The sequence below is a fragment of the Peromyscus eremicus genome, chromosome 7 (assembly GCF_949786415.1).
Source record: "Peromyscus eremicus chromosome 7, PerEre_H2_v1, whole genome shotgun sequence".
Classification (NCBI taxonomy): domain Eukaryota; kingdom Metazoa; phylum Chordata; class Mammalia; order Rodentia; family Cricetidae; genus Peromyscus; species Peromyscus eremicus.
In genome coordinates, this window is record NC_081422.1 from 22,563,621 (window position 1) to 22,582,759 (window position 19,139).

Here is a 19,139-nt window from a genome sequence, read left to right on the forward strand (position 1 = left end):
TTCTCGTTCTTGTTCTCAATCTTCTTGTTCTCCCTCTTCTTGTTCTCATTATTGTTCTCGTTCTTCTTGTTCTCATTCTTCTTCTCGTTCTTATCTTATTCTCGTTCTTCTTTCTCCTCCTCCCCCTTTTCCCCCTCCTCCTCCTCCTCCTCCTCCTCCTCCTCCTCCTCCTCCTCCTCCTCTTCTTCTTCTTCTTCTTCTTCTTCTTCTTCTTCTTCTTCTTCTTGAGACAGGGTTTATCCATATAGCCTTGGCTGTGCACCACCAATGCCTGGCCTAATTTTTTTTATTTTTAATAATTAATACTTTATTAAAATTTAAATTTATGATATTCAAAACACACTGTGAAGGTCATAAAAAAGATAGGCTACATACTGTGACAAAACATTTGCCAAGAATATATTTAGCAAAAGGCCTTCAATCTGGTGCTCAGATTTTTCAAATTCTCAAAATTACAAAAAACAAAGAAGTAACCTTTTTAAAAATACTTTTTAAAAATGGAACAAAGATGTGCATAGATACTTCATCAAAAAATTTAAGCAAAAGGGAAATCAGCAAATGGAAATATGTTCAAAATCATTAGTCATTAGGAAGATGCAAATTAAAACCATGATTAATACCAGGACACACCTGTCAGAATGATTACATTAAAAAGAATCAAGAATGGAAAGGTTGTGGAAGAAATAGAGCTCTCATGTTTCTAAATAAACTGTTGGCTTTATTTCATCTTAAATTTCCCACTTGGTCTCTTGGGAGATTTGGAGGCTGTGGTAGTTTGAATGTAATTGGGCCCCCATAAGCTCATAGAGAGTGGTACTATTAGGAGGTGTGGCTTTGTTGGAGGAAGTATGTCACTGTGGGGGTGGGCTTTGAGGTCTCATATATGCTCAAGCCACGCCCAGTGTCTCAGACCACTTCCTGTTGCTTGCAGGTCAAGATGTAGGACTCTCAGCTCCTTCTCTGGCACCATGTCTGCCTGCATGCCACCATGTCCCACCGTGATAACAGACTAAACCTCTAAACTGTAAGTTGCCACCTCAATTGAATGTTTTCCTTTCTAAGAGTTGCTGTGATCATGGTGTCTCTTCACAGAAATAGAAACCCTTACTAAGATAGAGGCTAAGAAAAATACATTTGTGGATACTCTGGTACTCTTAGGAGATCCAAAGCAACAGATAAAGCAAAGTTCTATGCAGCAGATAAGCAGGACTAAGCTACTAATCTCTCTGCTCACAAAGTCTCAGAAAGCCAAGACCCCAATATCTAGTGTGGTCACAAACAAATACTAGATCTTCAGTCCCCAACATACATAAAGTCAAAACAGATGAAGAGTTCCATAGATTTCCCTTAGGGGCCTAACCTAGTATGTTCTAGACTCAATAAGAGAGCAGCCTAGATTAGAGATAATTCTGGCGGCCTAGTACTTGCCATAGCTGGTCACTACAGGTTGATAACCATCTGAAGACTGAGCTCCACCTATGAAGCCAAAGTTGGTGCCGCCATGGAACATATAGAAGTTGAAGGAGAACCCCAGGATGAACATCTCACGCACATCTTTCATCAGTACTGCAGAAAGATAGGAAAGAAAGGGGGAAGCAGGGATGGGATTCTGATTTAAGAATTCACAGCTTTGTGGTGTATATTCAAACTACCCAGTCCTGAACCCTTCAAGGTCTGCTAGAGCTCATGCCCAGAAAAACATGTTAGATAAGCCAGGACTGGTTGGAGTAGTTGGCAGTGTTGGTTTTCATGATCCAAAATCACTTATTAATTCTTTCTCTAGGTTTCATATTTGGGTGAATCTTTCTTTTTAGCATACAAACTGTATATCAAATATTGCTCATGACTTTTAGGGGCATACCTGTGTCCAGCTTACTATTTCTAAAGCACTTACCAACTTCTTAGTGACTAATCTGAAATGATGGCACCAGTCACACTGACCTTCAACTCCATTTAAATGGCCATCATCCATTCTCCAGGAAGAGTAAGAGAATGATGAGTTAAAATCAGCTGAATTGGGGTTATATAACTCCCTACTTCTATATCCAGCACACCTCCATGGTATTTCCATCTCACAGAATAATGTATTCTCATTACTTTTATAGCCTTGGTTAAGTGTATTTATAATGAAAATATAGAAATTTAAGTTCCTGTTGCAATGACCCCCAGAGGTGCTCACACTCTATGGCCACTCCATCTGAGAAGATATCTAGAAGGTATCTACTTAGCTAGGTTGATGTTTATATGATACAACATCTGGGAGCCTTGTCCCTAAACCTCGAGTACACTAACCAGCTAGGAAAAAAAAAAAAAGACAGACCAGCGCCCCTGGTGTCACATGCTTTCCTGAAAAGTCAGTAAAGGAGGACTCACTATGTGGATCTCCAAACTGGCGGAGAGCGCCCCACGTGTCAAAAGAAGTTGATGTATACACCATCATCAGTATAGGGCTTCTACCCTGAAGGAAGGAAACAAAACAAAACAAAACACATCCATTTAGGAAGCTCTTCCACAATTCTGAAGCACTGACCTGCCTGCAAGGGACCTTGAAGCCCGGTGCTTCATGCCCTTTAACTGAAAGCACTCTGCCACATCCCAGGAGCTCTGAGTTCTGCTCTCCCCTATTCACATGATCATTCCAGCCACATGGACTCCTCATGTGATATCACTGATTTCATCTTTTCCAAGCTTTGGGAGGAGGTGCGGACCAACTGCCTTTCAAGACATCCTAAAAGTAGAATCTGGAAATTTCTAAAAACAGAATCTTTTCTTTCTCCTGGGTGACCAGAGCAGAGGTCTAGTAAGAAACGTCAGACACAGAGGAAGGATTTTTAAATGTTCGATTATATAGGACTGCATTGGTGAAGGGATTATGACAACTGCTGGGCTTTCAACTAACAGCAGAAAGCAATTCCCTAGAAAGCAGAGTGAGTAAGAGTTAGGATTACAGCACTCAGCCACTATGGCCTATGGACCAAGTGTTCTGGATTTATACAGTTTGAACCTAAAACCACCGCTAGTAGATATTTAAGGACACTGAAGATTCAAATTTTAACTAAACTAATTACTACTAAGGTTTTCCTCAATAAGTATGCCAAGAAGTCAAGGGTAGGGCAAGAAGCAAAGTGTCTGTAATGTCTGAAAGGCCTTTACTTGAATGGATTCGAGGTCTTCATATGTTTGTTTCCTTATATTCTTCATGTGGACAGTGGCCAGCACTGTGGGTAGAAAGAACACACATGAGCTCCTGCCATGACCACACAGGGCAGGGGCACAAGACCCTCCCAGAACCAGACTGCAGAGTCTGGGCCACACCTCTTGGACATATGCCTCCCAGATTCTCACTTCAGCACTTCTGTAGCCAGAGCTAGCAATAAGGACATGATGCTACTCTGAGAGCCACATAAGCACATACAAAGGGATTTCACACATGGTCCTTCACTTAGAACTTAGAGTGATGATCTTGAAAGTTTAAAAGATGGTTAAAATATGCCATATGACACAAAAAGAAAATGAAGAAATTAAGACTCCAAAAGTTGACATTTTAGTTGTGGGGGTCAAACCCAGGACCTCTTTCATACTTGACTTCTAGTTCAGAACACTGTTCTAGCCTTCCAGCTACATTGGATAAGGGCCACCAGACAGACCAGGGACAAGAGCCTTGGAAGAGAATGGAGCTGACAAAATTGCTCAGAGGAAAGAACTTCAGAAATTGCTTTTCTCAGTCTTGGTCTCTATGCATTTATTCTTCTTCTTTGTGAGGTTGACTCCATGGGCACATGCTAAGCAAATGCTCTACCCCTGAGAATTACCCCTCTCCTACCCCACTCCCAAGCCTGCTTTTATTCTCTGGACTCACTTGTTCAGAGAATTGCCAGGTCTGGGTCCATGGCAATCCTACAACTCTGAAACGCTTCCATTCTCTGTTGTTCAGTCAGGGACACTTGGCAGAGCTAGAGACAACTTTTACTTGTGCTGCAGTTGAACCCTGGGCTCAGCCACTAAAAGTTTGAAAGGGTGGAGTAACACTCTGGTCGTAACAGCTGGTGTGCAGCAAGGTTGGGTCCTACTTCCTAGCTCAGTTTTGACCACAAGTTCTTACCATCAGGAAGTGGAAGGATAAAGCATAGAAAGACCTATGCTTTTTCAACTTGACCAGTGTAGAAATAAACGCAACCAATACCATACCATTTTTCAAGTGGCCCTTTCTCAGATTCAGACCATCATCTGCAGTCATGAGCAGCTCACTAATCCCTCTTGACACCAAAGCCTAAGGAGAAATTCAGTAAGAGAAATGAGTTGCCCCTCATTCCATGAGATTGCCTCTTCCTAGGGGTGGGGGAAAAAAAAGCCAAAACTATGCCAACGGAAATACCACAGTGACGCTGAGACATGGAGAGGAGGGCTTGATCCCCACATGCAACCACTTTTAAGTTAAAACAAAAATATCAGTCCTGCCTCAGTCACACTCCTCAAGAGCAGTTCCAATTCCAAACCTCCCAGAGGAGGCAGAGGGGCAGTTGCATCCCCCAATGCACTGCTTTCCCCAAAAAACCTCCAGGGGTTTCTCCAAGCCAGAAAGCAGACAAATGAATGTTTCTGTCCATGCTGCTGCCAAATTACCATACCTTGTGAGCCAAATCCACAGGATACGACTTCTTCAGTAGTTTCTTCAGTCAGTGGGAAGGGTAGGTAAACCTTTTATAATTTATTTTTTAAAACTGGGTAAATAGCTCTGTTGGTTGAGAGCTTGTGTGTCACACACAAAGCCTTGAGCTGGAGCATCAGCAACACATAGACTAGATGTGGTGATACTTGCCTATAATCCTAGCCCTTGGGAGATGGAGGCAGGAGGATCAAAAATTCATCAAAAATTCAAAGTCATCCTGAGAGCAGGAGGAAAAGGGACTACAGAACAGAAATTGGGACAAAGACAAGGGGACAATATAATAGGTCGAGTACAAATATATCAGCAATGACTGGAAACAAGCTAGTTCCTCATTCACAAAAGTTCTTGGAGGTGGTGGTGGTGGTTGTTGTAAGGATTATTGTTCACTATCAATGTGACAGGACCTAGAATAACTTGAGGGGTGGGCCTTCAAGCCTGCGGAGGATTATCTCAATTATATTAACTGAAGCAGGAAGATCCATCTGGATTGTGAACAGGACCGTTCCCTGGGCTGGGGACCCTGGGCTGTAGAAAACACAGAAAGCAAGCTAGGCACTGGCATGCGAGCGTTCGTCTTTCTCTGCTTCCTGGCAGGAGAGGTGATGAGGAGCGGCTGTTTCTGGCTCCAGCTGCTTTCACTTACCCAGCTCGATGGACGGGACCTTCAACCGCGAGCTGAAATAAGTCCTTTCTCCCTTAAATTGCTTTTGTCGGAATATTTTATCGCAACCAGAGAAAAAAGGAACTAAGAGAGTGGTATTTTGAGACAGGGTCTCGTGTCACCCAGGCTGACCTCTAACTCACTGTATAGCTGAAGGTGATCTTGACCTGTTGACCCGCCTGCCGTCACCTCTCCCAAATCAACAACCAATCTGGCTGTGTACACTCTATGCTACTTTTAAGTACCCTAAATAGATGGATACATCGGAAAGTAAAAGAATGGAAAAGCACATATTGAATGTCACCCAAAAGGAAGCTGAGATATTCATAGGAAGTAAAGCTGTCCTAGTGTGGGTCTCTGCCTTATATCAGAGCCATCTGTGTTATTTCCAGACCACTGACTAGAATATAACCAAAAAATCAAAAACAAAGCTGGGCCCTATTCATCTTCATACTTCACAGTTCCGGACAAGCGACAGGTATTCAGGACATGTTTGCTCCACAACAGAACAGACTCCAAGAAGCAGAGAAAAATTAAAAGAGCACTTACTTTTTTTACATACGCCATATATTTTTTATCCATATAGTAGGAGCCATATTCATTCTCAATTTGCACGGCAATGATAGGGCCTCCTTTTCTATACTGAGGGTCAAGGAGATAAGAATGTAAAAGTGAGATCCTGGTGGGGAAAGACTGGATTTTCTAAATACTGGGCACACATGTAAAAATAGCACCCCCAAGCCCAGACTGGACCACAGTGCTGGTCATTTCTCTCACTCAGTACCAGCGGCTCTATATGAGAAGTCAAATGCTTCCAAAATAGTTCCCTTAAAAACGTGCCCTGAGTAATTACCATTTCCCCACAGTTAAATGTGTTAATTGTGAGGTCTAAAACTTCCAGAGTCACCCTTCCCATCTCTCAAGAGCTTTGCATTTAGAGGGACACTGCCTTTGACACCTTCACCCTTCTTCATTTGAAATGCCTTAAGGCCCTATGTTAAGATTAACTTGCCTGGACCATCAGCCCTTCTAGGCCATCTTGCCCTCTTCACCTTCATAGCCAAACTTATAATATATTTCCTCAAATTTCCTTCAAGAACATGTAGGATAACCACAAGGTACCTCACCTGGCATGTAGGGGGAAAACACTATAAGGAATATATCCATGCCAATGATGTAGTTAGCAATGTGAGAGCATCCAGGACTGTGTATTCCTATGACTGAAGTGTTTGCACACTCAAACCAGACCATAATGACTGAGGAGAAATTTTAGACAGAGTTGAAACTGGAAGATATTAAGCAAGCAGCAAACACCTGATCCCTAAGTTTTTTGGCATGGAAGTTAAAAAGGACACAAAGACTAAAGGTGCATTTTAACTTTCTAAACTGCATGTCCCTTAGCTGACCAACATTGAAAGATTTTCAAAACCAGCTTCTTCCCTTTTCCCTTTCACTCTGCATCTCTCCAGTGAAGAATAGAGCAGAAAAGAAGAAAGATCCAGAAGCTGTAAGTACCCAGAAAGATCTGAGGCAGAAGATCTAGAATTTGATAAATTTGATTGAAATATTCTAGAGAGGAATTTTCAGGAGTAAGGAAGTACTGACTCATGAGGCTACAGGAGAATGTTTCCAAGACCCCTCAACATCACTAGGCTCTGGATGAGGTAAAACTCACTCAGCAGTTTCCAGGCTAAAGTTTCAAGGCTGCAGTATCCTAAGTTAGGAAGGGTAAGCACACTGGCTAACAGCAATGAAAAGGTCCTAGGTTCTGTTCTGTTCAATTCTGGAGACAGGTTCTCACTATGCAGCCCTGGTTGACCTGGAATTCACTAAGTAGACAGTTTGTCCTTGAGCTCACGTAGCTCTGCCTGTCTCTATCTCCTAAGTGTTAAGATTAAAGATGTACACCACCATACCCAGCTTGAGGGTTTGTTTTTTTTGGTTTTTTTTTTGGTTTGGTTTTTTTTTTTTTGGTTTTTCGAGACAGGGTTTCTCTGTGTAGTTTTGCACCTTTCCTGGAACTCGCTTTGGAGACCAGGCTGGCCTTGAACTCACAGAGATCCACCTGGCTCTGCCTCCCGAGTGCTGGGACTAAAGGCGTGCGCCACCACCGCCTGGCGAGTTTTAGTTGTATCAAAAACTGGTCTCGAACTCCTTATGACCAGGAAGATGATCTTGAACTTCTGGCCCTGATGCTTCTACCCCTTGACTTCTGGGATTACAAGCTTGAAACACCACACTGGTTTATGAGGTGCTGAGGATTTAACCCAGGGATTTTGTGGAAGGCAAGGACTCTACCAACTGAGCTATATCCCTAACCTGAGGTTCTATTTATGTACTGCCCATATAATAGCAACCAGCTGCTTGTAGTTATTGGTACAGTGAAGAAGAGTGTGCCCTGGGAACTTAAGTTTTAATTGTACTTTGTTTACATTAATTTAAGTAGCCACATGTGTCTATGGCCATCGTGTCTCTGAAAAGGAGCATCTCGTCTATCGCCCAAATGTGCTTTGGCTTGTGTAGTTTGGTCACTTATGAGTTTTAATATTTTCCTTGAGTAATTATAGTTAGTCTATTCCCAGCAAGTTCAGCCATGTGAAGCATTCATCTAGACATATGCCATTTGGGGCATTGCTTCCATTTAATATATACTAATCTAAAATAATTACTGTGAGGATAAAATGAGTTGGGCAAGTACTAATTTCCTTGTGCAAAGCTTGATATCTAATAGATAGATGCTATGATGGCTTGAATAAAAATGGCCTCCATAAGCCCATAGGGAGTGGCACTATTAGGAGGTGTGGCCTTATTGGAGTAGGTGTGGCTTTGTTGGAGGAGGAGGTGTGTCACTAGGAGAGTGGGCTTTGAGGTCTCAGAAGCTAAACCCTGGCCAGTGCATCACTGTCATTTCATGCTGCCTGCAGACCAAAAGGAAGAAGTCTCAGCTCCTTTTCCAGCACCATGTCTACCTGCATGCCGCCATGCTTCCTGACATGATGATAATGGACTGAACCTCTGAACTGCAGGCCAGCCCCAATTAAATGTTTTCCTTTCTAAAAGTTGCTGTGATGATGTTATCTCTTCACAGCAATAGAAACCATAACTAAGATATAAATAATTAAACTTTATTGCTCTCTATTCATTTTCTACATAGTGTAGACATTCTTCAACCTAATGTGCAGGTCTGTCTCAACTAAAGCCAACCTAAGTTGAAAATAAACATACATACACAGGTGATAGATAGAAGATACATACATACATACATACATACATACATACATACATACAAGACAGATACATATAAATGTGTTAATACATGGTGTACCCCAATAAAGCTTTCCTAGGGATCATAGGACAGAGCCAGCCACTAGATTAGACATAAAGGCTAGACAGTTGTGGCACACACCCTTAATCCTATCACTCGGGAGGCAGAGATCCATCTGGATCTCTGTGAGTTCAAGGGCACACTGGGCTACATGAGAGAAACAGCCAGGCAGTGGTGACACATGCCTATAATCCCAGGAAGTAATATGACAGAACACAGAAAGGTATATAAGGTGTGAGGAAACAGGAACTTTCTTCTCTCTTAAGACTGAGGATTTCATAGAGGTAAGAACTTGTGCCTGGCTTGCTCTGCTTCTCTGATCTTTCAGCTTTCACCCCAATGTCTGGTTCTGTTTTTTTTTTTTATTAATAAGACCTTTTAAGATTCGTGTTACATACATACACACACAGATAATAGATAGAAAATAGATACATACACACATAGATATAGATAGAAGATAGATACATACATAGATATAGAAGGAAAGATAGATAGATAGATAGATAGATAGATAGATAGATAGATAGATAGATGTAATTTTTAAAAGACTTAAGCTTTCATACTGTTATCAGGTCAAATGCCCTTATCTCAACCACTATAAGTCAGACACCATTTGGCTGTACTCCTTTTTATGCTCCTGAATTGTTTGAGGGACCATGACCTCTACAATGGGACTCCCCTAAATCACTGTTTGTGATGCATTGGCATGTAGCTGCCTGTGAAAGCTTAATCATCACTAATTCTAACTTCTGGTAGTTCTGAGTGCAAGCTAATAACCAACAGGTCAAAGCAAAGGCACAGAACGTTCTTCCAAGTGTCCTGACAGTGGAAGGGCAGACCAGAGTTGAGCAGGTGGTGTGGAAAGGCGAAAGAAGAGCAGTTAAATCCAGACCGTGTCCCCACTTTGAGACAAGATCTCAGTATGTAGCCTAGGCTGGATCCTTTCACATCTCCTGCCAGAGGCTGGGATTACAGCATGCACCAGCATGCCCAATTTAAGTCTAAAACCAGAAGCTTTGTTAACTAAGTAACTGGAGTTCCTGGCTACTAATACACAGTAGCCAGCATATGCTCCCTGCTTCTCAGAGCACGGAAAGTAGCAAACACTAGCCAGGAAAGCAGTCTGGCAATCACTTCCCTTACGGGCAGAGATGAGGACTAGGTTTTACCTGGAACGGTGCTATCCTGGGAATCAGATAGTTGAAGTACTCATTCATGGCTCCAGTGAATCCCTTGTAAGTTGTCCGCAGCTTCATTTTTGGATCCTTGAGTAACCAGCTATGATTGAAAAGGTGAGATTCAGACTCAGGATGGGAACCAGTCATAAGAAATGTTCTCACAGCCCACATTCACATGGCCACACAGAACAGTGAGATGTGAGAATGGGGTCCAGCTTCAAGAATGAGCAGGCTCTTTTAAATTAAAAACACCCAGCACCCCCAAGATGCACGGGGAGGGAGGGGTGGGGCGCGGGGGGGGGGGAGGACTTTGTAACTGTATTCCAAGGCAGAGTTCACCAAACCACAGCCAAAAAGCCAAGTCAGACCTGCTGTCTATTTATTAAATAGTTTTGTTGGCACAGCTGTGCCAGTTGTTTATACATTTTCACTGTAGTTTTCAGGCTAATTTCAGAGGCTACCTGTGTCTCAGAAAGCCTGAAATATTTTCTCTCTGGACTTTATTTGTGTCCACATCTTGCTATCTATGTAGCACTGACTAGCCTAGTGCTCAGGATGTAGCCCAGGATGGCCCCAAATTTGTGACAATCCTCCCACTTCAGCTGGGATCACTAGCTGGCCTCTTACAGGAAAAATGTATTAACCTCTGTTCTGGAGATGGTTACATGGCTGTTTAGAAGTGCTTGTGTTTGTGTGTATGAGAGATGGAGAGCCTGGTCCCACTGGAGAGTCCTCAGCTAGGAAAAGAAAAACAGCACCAACAGATGGTCCCGCTACAACCTGCATAAACTCTGAATGTATTAACTAAGAGCAAACAGCCAGACTCCAAAGCATGCCTGTAAGTACCTGCCATCAATAAACAAAATGGTGCAGATCATCTAAATGTGTAAGGAAGTAAAGCCCTGTGAAAATGCTTCCCACCCAGGGACCTTCAGACCACAACTCACCTGGGCAAGCCTCCAAGGTCTAAGTCACTGCCAACATAGGGACCTGGACACAGAATGACCCAGAGCCCCTCTCCTGATGCCATGGTGATAAAAGTTCTGGAAAGAAAGCAGTCACAGTAACATTACCCCCCAAAGCAAGGACTTGGCATGATGGCTGTTCTTCCTTCCTTCCTTCCTTCCTTCCTTCCTTCCTTCCTCCCTCCCTTCCTTCCTTCCTTCCTTTTCAATCATAGCTGGTTACTCATGGATCCAAAAATGAAGGTGCAGACAACTTACAAGGGATTCACTGGAGCCATGAATGAGTATTTCGACCATCTGGTTCCCAGGATAGCAAGCAAAAAGTTATTAGAGCTTTTGCCTGGCTAGCAAGGCAGAATTAGAGGCTGGGAATCAGTGGCACACACCTTTAATTCCAGCAGAAAGGAAACAGAGGCGAGCAGACCTCTGTGAGTGTGCGGCCAGCCTGGTCTGCATAGATAATTCCAGGCCATCTAGGGTTATATGGTGAGACCCTGCCTCAAAACAACAACAAAAAGGCAAGAACCAAAAAGCAGAACGATACATCCATTCCTTCACCCAATCCCCCAGGTACATCCCTCTCTGAATCTCAGAATCATGTAACTAAAGTATAAACACGTACATGAGGTCCAGGTTTTCAATGAAACGAAACTGGCCCACTGCTGGCTCATGGAGATTCCAAGGGACGTGCCTGTCGTGCAGAAAAAGAGAAGCGTAAGAAGCTCCCCTATCGTGCGCTTCTTCTACACTGACTTCTCCACTTGTAACATAGAAACAATCTTCTCTCTATTTGGAGAAAGCTGAATGTTTCAGCAGCGAAGCCTCCAGTGTGGACACCTGCATTCCAAGCACGGAGGAGGCTGACACAAGGGCATCACAAGGGTAAGACCAGTTGGCTCTACAGGAAGTCCTGTGCCAGAAAAGACCAAACAGAAACTGTTGGGTGTGGTGGTACATGCCTGGAATACCATCACTTTTGGGGCTGAAGCAGGAGACTCACAAGTTTGAGGCCAGTCTAGGCTACATAGTGAGACTCTGTTTAAAAAAAAAACAAAAAAAAACAAAACAAAACAAAAAAAAAAAAAACAACAGGCCTGGTGACACATGTCCTTAATTCCTGCTAAGGGTGATGAGGGGAGGGGATGCAAAGTTCAATGACTAATTCTGGTAGAGAGTTCAAGGATAGCTTCAGCAATTTAGCAAGACCTGGTCTCAAAATAAAAAGTCAAAAGGGCATGTACCTAGTTCAGTGGGGTGCGTGTGTGTGTGTGTGTGTGTGTGTGTGTGTGTGTGTATGTGTGTGTGTGTGTGTGTGTGTGTGTGTGTGAAATGACAGATGTTTTGGGTGCAATGGAGAAAAAGAAATGAAATATGCAAGTTGGAACAAACAATAGAATAGACACCTAGAATAAAAGGCCAGTGGGTTTTTAAAATATAATAAAAGAGCTGGACATGGTGGTGCACACCTTTAATCCCAGCACTCGGGAGGCAGAGGCAGGCAGATTTCTGAGTTCAAGGCCAGCCTGGTCTACAGAGCAAGCTCCAGGACAACCAGAGCTACACAGAGTAACCCTGTCTCAAAAAAAGAAAGAAAGAAAAAGAAAAGAAAAGAAGATATAATGAAAGAAACTATCTTAAACGACAATAGAATAAAAGAGAAGATGGAATAAAGAGAGCACTATGGAATGTGAGCATGTGAGATCTGGTCAAGAACATGTCACTGGAGCCCTGTAGCAAGGAGAAGAATAAAAAAGACTTGGAAAAAAAACAGTCAAAATGTTCCAAATTTGATGAAAACAATAAACTATATACAGAATCTACCTCAAGAATCTCAACACAGGAGCTGGAGAGATGGCTCAGCAGTTAAGCATTGTTGCTCTTGCAGAGGACCCAGAGGTTTATCCCAGCACCTACAGCCATCCACAACCTCAGTTCCAGGGGTCCTCTTCTGACCTCTGCAGGCCTGTTTACTGCAGGCCCCCAGTTCTGGCATACAACTTTTCATACTGTCTGTGAGTTACTTTAACATCTCTTTGTCATATTCATTCTATTTCTTTTTATCTGCAACATTTCATATAAATATATATATATATATACATATGTATTTCATATATATGTTGAACATATATTTTATATGTATTATTTTATATACTTATATTAATATTATACACACACACAAGATAAAAATATTGTAGTGTGATTATCCTTGGAATCCCATACGGTTTTATCAATGAAAAAAAAAAAACAAAACAGTATGTGGCCATCTGGGTGAGTCTCCCAAACAATCTTTCAGTTTTGTTCTTGAGTTTTGTTTTGTGACAGGGTCTCAATGTATATCCCAGACTGGCCTCAAATGTGTGATCCTCCTGACTCAGCCTCCCACGTGTTAGGCTCACAGGCTCACAGGCTTTCAGCTTTTGTCATTTGGTTTTGACCTTTCCTGGTTTTGAACTAGAACTTTCACCATCAGACATCTTGTTCTTAAGCCTCAAGCCTACAGCAGTGGAGACTTCTCATCCCCAGTAACTGCATGAGCAATTCTTTATCATCACTCTTTTACCTGCTGTGGTGGGTTGAAAGAAATGGCCCCCAAAGGGAGTGGCACTATTAGAAGGTGTGGCCTTGTCGGAGGAAGTGTGTCACTGTGGGGGTGGGCTTTGAGGTCTCTTTTTCTCAAGCTTCCCTCAGTGTGACAGTCAGTGGACTTCCTGTTGCCTGCAAGATGTAGCACTCTCAGCTCCAGCACCACGTCTGCCTGCCTGCCCCCATGCTCCCTATCATGATGATAATGAACTGAACCTTCGAAACTGGAACAAGCCAGTAAGTACCTCCCCTCCATGGCCTCTGCATGAGCTCCTGCTTCCAAGATCCTGCCCTGTTTGAGTTCCTGACCTGATTTCCTTCGGTGATGAACAGCAATGCTAAAGTGTAAGCCTAATAGACTTTTTCCTCCCCAACTTCCTTTTTGGTCCCGGTGTTTCATCACAGCGGTAGAAACCCTAAGACACCTGCTGATTGTGCTCACCAGGAGACACTTGACTATCACAGAGGACACAAAGAGCCACAGCCCACCAGGAGCTAGTCCTCACCTCACAAAGGGAAGCCTTTGCTGGAGCCAGCATTGCTTAAAGAAGGCTCCAACTGCAGCTCATGAGCTGAGATTCGGTGCAGATAATCTTGGTGGTTTAAAAACGCTGCAATAGGGAGAGGCTTGTGGGGGTGTGGACCCCACATTTTCGTGATGTTTACCTCCTGAATCCTAAGTTCTCACTGTAGATAGCCGAGGAGCACTCCCTTCTGCTTCCTACTGGAGAGGAAGACAGTGACCACTTGGCATGCACTCAGAGCATTCTGTTCTCAGCAAAAGTTCCAAGGAGACTGTTTCACTGAATCCTAGCCAGACTGAAAAAGTCTGCCTCTAGCCTACTCTCTACTTTCACATGGAGGACAAAACCATTCAAACCTGTGTCATGGTAGCAAACAGGTACTCAAGACATCCTAAACATACGGCACACCGTTTTGGTTAGTTGTTATTTTGGTGATGGTCTTTTGGTTGTTGGTTGGTTGGTTGGTTGTTATTTTTGTTTTGTTTTATTGACAAATATTATGTAGCCTAGGCTAGCTTCAATTTTCTATGTTACTGGGTCTGGCCTTAAACAATCCTCCTGCCTCTACCTCCTAAATATTGAGATTATAGGCCTATTCCACAAGCTTGATAAGATGACTAATCTTGACATGCACTCAGAGCATTCTATTCTCAGCAAAAGCTCCAAGGAGACAGTTTCACTGAATTCACAGTCTCAGTTAGGGTTTCTATTGCTGTGAAGAGATACCATGACCATGGTGACTCTTATAAAGGAAAACTTTTTTTTTTTTTTTTTTTTTTTTTTTGGTTTTTTGAGACAGGGTTTCTCTGTGTAGCTTTGCACCTTTCCTGGAACTCACTCTGTAGACCAGGCCGGCCTCAAACTCACAGAGATCCACCTGCCTCTGCCTCCTGATTACTGGGATTAAAGGCGTGCACCACCACTGACCAGCTAAAGGATAACTTTTAATTGGGGCTGACTTAAAGTTCAGAGGTTTAGTCTATTATCATCATGGTAAGAAGCAGGCAGGCAGGCAGGCAGGCATGATGCTGGAGAGGTAGCTGAGAGTTCTACATCTTGCACAGGCCACAGGAAGTGGTCTTAGACACTGGGTGTGGCTTGAGCATATATGAGACCTCAAAGCCCACCTCCACAGTGACACACTTCCTTGGACAAGGCCACACCTCCTAATAGTGCCACTCTCTTTGGGAGCCATTTTCTTTCAGACCACCACAGTTGACTAACTGTGGAATTAACTTAAACTCAAGCAGCTGGGCATGCTTGTGAGGGATTCTCTTAGTTGGATCATTTGAGGTGGGAAGACCTGCCCCAAATGTAGATCAACTGAAGACAGAAGACCCACCTCAAATCTGGGTTATCTGAGGACAGAAGACCCACTCTAAAATCTGGACAGCCCATACAAAATGACATGGAAGAAGGAAGCTTTTGATTTTTGCCTGACTGCCCTCACTCTCACTGGCAACTTTGCTGGTATTAGAACCTACTTCTACGGGATTCCAATGCCGACTGAAGACCAGCAGCTCTCTAGAACTTCTGTGGGACTCCAGCACCAGATTGGGGCTACTGAGACACCCAGTTCCATGGACTGAACAATTACCAGATCCTTGGCCTTTCTTTCAGGAGACATACTACTCAGACTGCAGTAAACGACTCTAATAAACGCCATATATATATTTCTGTTCCTTTAGAAAACGCTGACTAATAACTTAGCTAATAAATATCTTTCTTTCTTTCTTTTTTCTTTTCTTTCTTTCTTTCTTTCTTTTTTTTTTGGTTTTTCGAGACAGGGTTTCTCTGTGTAGTTTTGGTGCTTGTCCTGCATCTCGATCTGTAGACTAGGCTGGCCTCGAACTCACAGAGATCTACCTGCCTCTGCCTCCCGAGTGCTGGGATTAAAGGCATGTGCCACCACTGCCCGGCTAATATCTTTCTTAATAATAATTTTATTTTATTTTATTTTATTTTTTTTTTTTTTGGTTTTTCGAGACAGGGTTTCTCTGTGTAGCTTTGCGCCTTTTCCTGGAACTCACTTGGTAGCCCAGGCTGGCCTCGAACTCACAGAGATCCGCCTGGCTCTGCCTCCCGAGTGCTGGGATTAAAGGCGTGCGCCACCACCGCCCGGCTAATAATAATTTTAAAATGACTGTTCAAATGAAGTCTCCGCTAGGATTCAGTGAAAAAATTCTTATACGAGACCCAGAAGCAACAACTCACGTGGTGAGGGTGTTGAAGCCACCGTCCCGCATCTTCCTCAAGCTGACTCGCCATTTCTGCCTAGGTATCCGGAAGTAGTCGATGGTGCCTGATATGATCCGGAATGGGAAACCTTCCAGTGTGAATTGTGATCTCTCAACTTTCAGACCTACCCGTCGAGTCACCAGCAACAGGGGGGTCAAGTGAGTTTGATTAAGCCTGCATGGACAAGAAGGTATAGAGCACAGCTTGGTAAGCCAAGAGTACAAGGCCGGTCAGTGGGCTATAAAGCCCACCCTGTTTCTAAAGAAAGAGAGGAGAGGAAGAGAGGAAAGCAGAGGAAAGGAAGTGAGGGAAAGGAAGAGAAAGGAACTACAGACAGGGCTCAATGTGTAAAGTGCTTACAGATTCCCAGAATCCAGGAAAAGGCCAGACGTGTCCAATGTGATATCTAATGTGTATCTAATCCCATCACCCTTAGGGGGAAACAGGAGGCAGAGATAGGAGAATCCATGGAAGTGGTAGTGAACAAGAGAGCCCCTGTCTCAAACAAGGTGGAAACCAAAGACTGACATCCAAAGTTGTCCTCTGACCTCCACACATGCACCACAGCACATGCACACAAACACTCATATATCCATCATGTGCATGTGTGTAAATGCACACACACAGATTTTTTTAAGCTTTTCCCTTGGGGGCCCTAGGTACACCTTAAATGGAACCTCTGCAGCAGTCTGAAGCATACGTACCTGGGTAACTCTTTCTGCTTTTCCAGAGCCATTGCGGATAAGGCAGAAGACAGGCATAGAATGCATTCAGGTCTCCCCAGGAAGGTCCACATGCTAAATGGGACAGAACAGAGGGGTCAGAAATAGGGGTAGAGAAAGGAAGCAGCTAGGGGCTGAGAGAGACCTTTCCTGAAGAAGGATGGGAAGGAAGAGGGTAGCCTATTGGGAAGGCAAAATTTGTTCCTGGACTTTGCATTAGCTGGAATCAGGGCAGCATCTTGAAGCCGAGGCTGCTGGCTGGAAGAAGAATAACTCCACAGCAATCACTGGCTACACAGCTGGGCTCCCAGGCACCATATACATTTTGGTGTGGCTCAAAATTGAGTCAAATAATGGTTTTAATACAGTGAAGCATAACTGCAGAGAGGCTTCCACAGCTGCCCAGCTGCTGAAGAATGGATCCTAATGGTGTCCTCCTTAGCAGAAGAGAAATGTCTTCATGGAGGGGATCAATTCCTTGTCTCCAACTCAATTTTTTATTTGTTTGTTGCTGTTGGAGATCAACCCATGGATTGCCAGAGTACACATTATCTTTTCTAGGGCCTGGGGATGCCTTTATAGTGCTCATTCTGGGGCAAACTCATCAAAACTCATGAGTCCAGCACAGTCTGGATGCCGCTGTTCACAGGCTGGAGGTGACACCAACACTCACAGCTGTGTGCCTGACTCAGCAAAGTTGTCTAATTAAAATGGTTGATGTTCCACTTTGTCTTACAGTTTAAACATAATTTAATTAGTATATACCTATTATTAAATCGATGCAGAATGTTTCCAACCTCCTTTTACTCACACACACACACACACACACACACACACACACACACACCCCTTCTCAGCTTGTAGTAATCACTCTTCTACATTTGGATCAACACCACCCCTACCATTAAGTGTTTTCGCACAATTGCTAAGTTGCTAGCATTAGTAAAACATCTACATCTAGGCAGAGCTGGGAATGAAGTCACAGGAAAATTTAAAAACAACCGAAAATTAAACTAAACAAAGACAGTGGAGAAGAGCTGCCAGAATACAGGGCAGGTCTGGATGATAGGAAAGGATAGAGGACACTCTGGCAAGTGTCCCAGTGAGAAAAGCAGGCATAAAGCAAAACTTCCAGGGAACCTGAAGGAGACCCCCCCCAAGCGGAGTCCTCAGCCAGTCTCACAGGAAACCCCCAGCAGAGGCGTTTAGCCAGCCTTTGGAGGCTGGGGGCTTGCAAGAATCCACAGCGCAGAGAGGCCTGGACTCCACTGAGCCTCGTACAGCCCGGAGGACACGCATCTGGGGACCAATGGGCAGTTCATCAGGCCGACCCAGGCTTTGAGCCTTAGCTATTCCAGAGGCCACTGGCACCACACCATGTTTCCAGAGCCTGACAGTAACGCATCACCACGTCCAGGTTGGACCCTGTCCTGCCATGGTGGCTCTGCCCGCACCGGTGGCCATAAGGCAGTACTGGGCCTCCTGTCCACCACAAGCCGTGTGCTTGGCACACACACACCCTCCCTTGAAGACCAGCAATGCATCAAGGTGCCTTACTGAACTGTAGCTAGTCTCTTCCCGTAGCTAGTCACTGTCAGCCAGCAGCTGCAGCACCGCGAGCCTCTCTAGATCACTGAGGTCTGCAGCTTCTTGTCCCCCACGTGGGGCAGGCTGAGCCCAGGTGCCCAGACACCTGTCTGTGGTCGCCGCCCCTCTCTTAGCCTGTGGGCTGAAGACCTCGTGGGTGGAGGGACGCTCTGTTTCAAATTCGGCCCGCGCAATTTATACTTCGTCCAGGCCCCAAAGGAAGTGAAATGCCTCTTTGTTGCAGATTGACCTGGAAAAGAGCAGCGTAGCCTGTGGGCTCAATCCATCAGCAAGCTAACTTCCCACAGAGGCGGGCAGAGCTCCCACTATCCACCTCTCCTGGGTCACTTTCCAGGTCACTTCTTCGTTGCACCCTAACTGTGGCTCTTATTACACTTCCTTTGCCTTTTGCCACTAAACAGTGGGAAGTTTGACGTTGGAGGAAGCACTGAGATTAATGATTTTTCCCACAAAATTAATTTCCTTTCCTGAAGACTTACACTTAAAAAAAAATCTCTTTTCTAGTCTTGCTTTTTCAGACCACTCTCTCTACTCTTGTGCTTTTCCTGGAGTGTCAGAATAAAATCTCATTGGGAAATCTACTCAACTAATGGAGTTTTATCTTTTCTATCGTTTTCTCAATTTATAACTATGATTCTTCCCCTACCCCAGGCAAAGTTTCTCTGT

The 19,139-nt window shown here is 43.9% G+C and overlaps 1 protein-coding gene across 1 annotated transcript in view; it reads right to left on the minus strand.

Moving 5' to 3' along the window:
* Window positions 1–16,939, minus strand: part of LOC131914131 (beta-galactosidase-1-like protein 2) — a 31,385-nt gene extending 14,446 nt beyond the window's left edge. The window contains exons 1-10 of the mRNA XM_059266729.1: window positions 16,848–16,939; window positions 16,120–16,317; window positions 11,421–11,489; window positions 10,781–10,876; window positions 9,825–9,933; window positions 5,880–5,972; window positions 4,189–4,270; window positions 3,154–3,218; window positions 2,374–2,458; window positions 1,429–1,566 (exon numbers count right to left, since the gene is read on the minus strand). Of these exons, the coding sequence (XP_059122712.1) occupies window positions 1,429–1,566; window positions 2,374–2,458; window positions 3,154–3,218; window positions 4,189–4,270; window positions 5,880–5,972; window positions 9,825–9,933; window positions 10,781–10,876; window positions 11,421–11,489; window positions 16,120–16,317; window positions 16,848–16,939 (1,027 nt within the window). The remainder of the gene's footprint in view (window positions 1–1,428; window positions 1,567–2,373; window positions 2,459–3,153; window positions 3,219–4,188; window positions 4,271–5,879; window positions 5,973–9,824; window positions 9,934–10,780; window positions 10,877–11,420; window positions 11,490–16,119; window positions 16,318–16,847) is intronic.
* Between the last annotated feature and the right edge of the window lie 2,200 nt (window positions 16,940–19,139).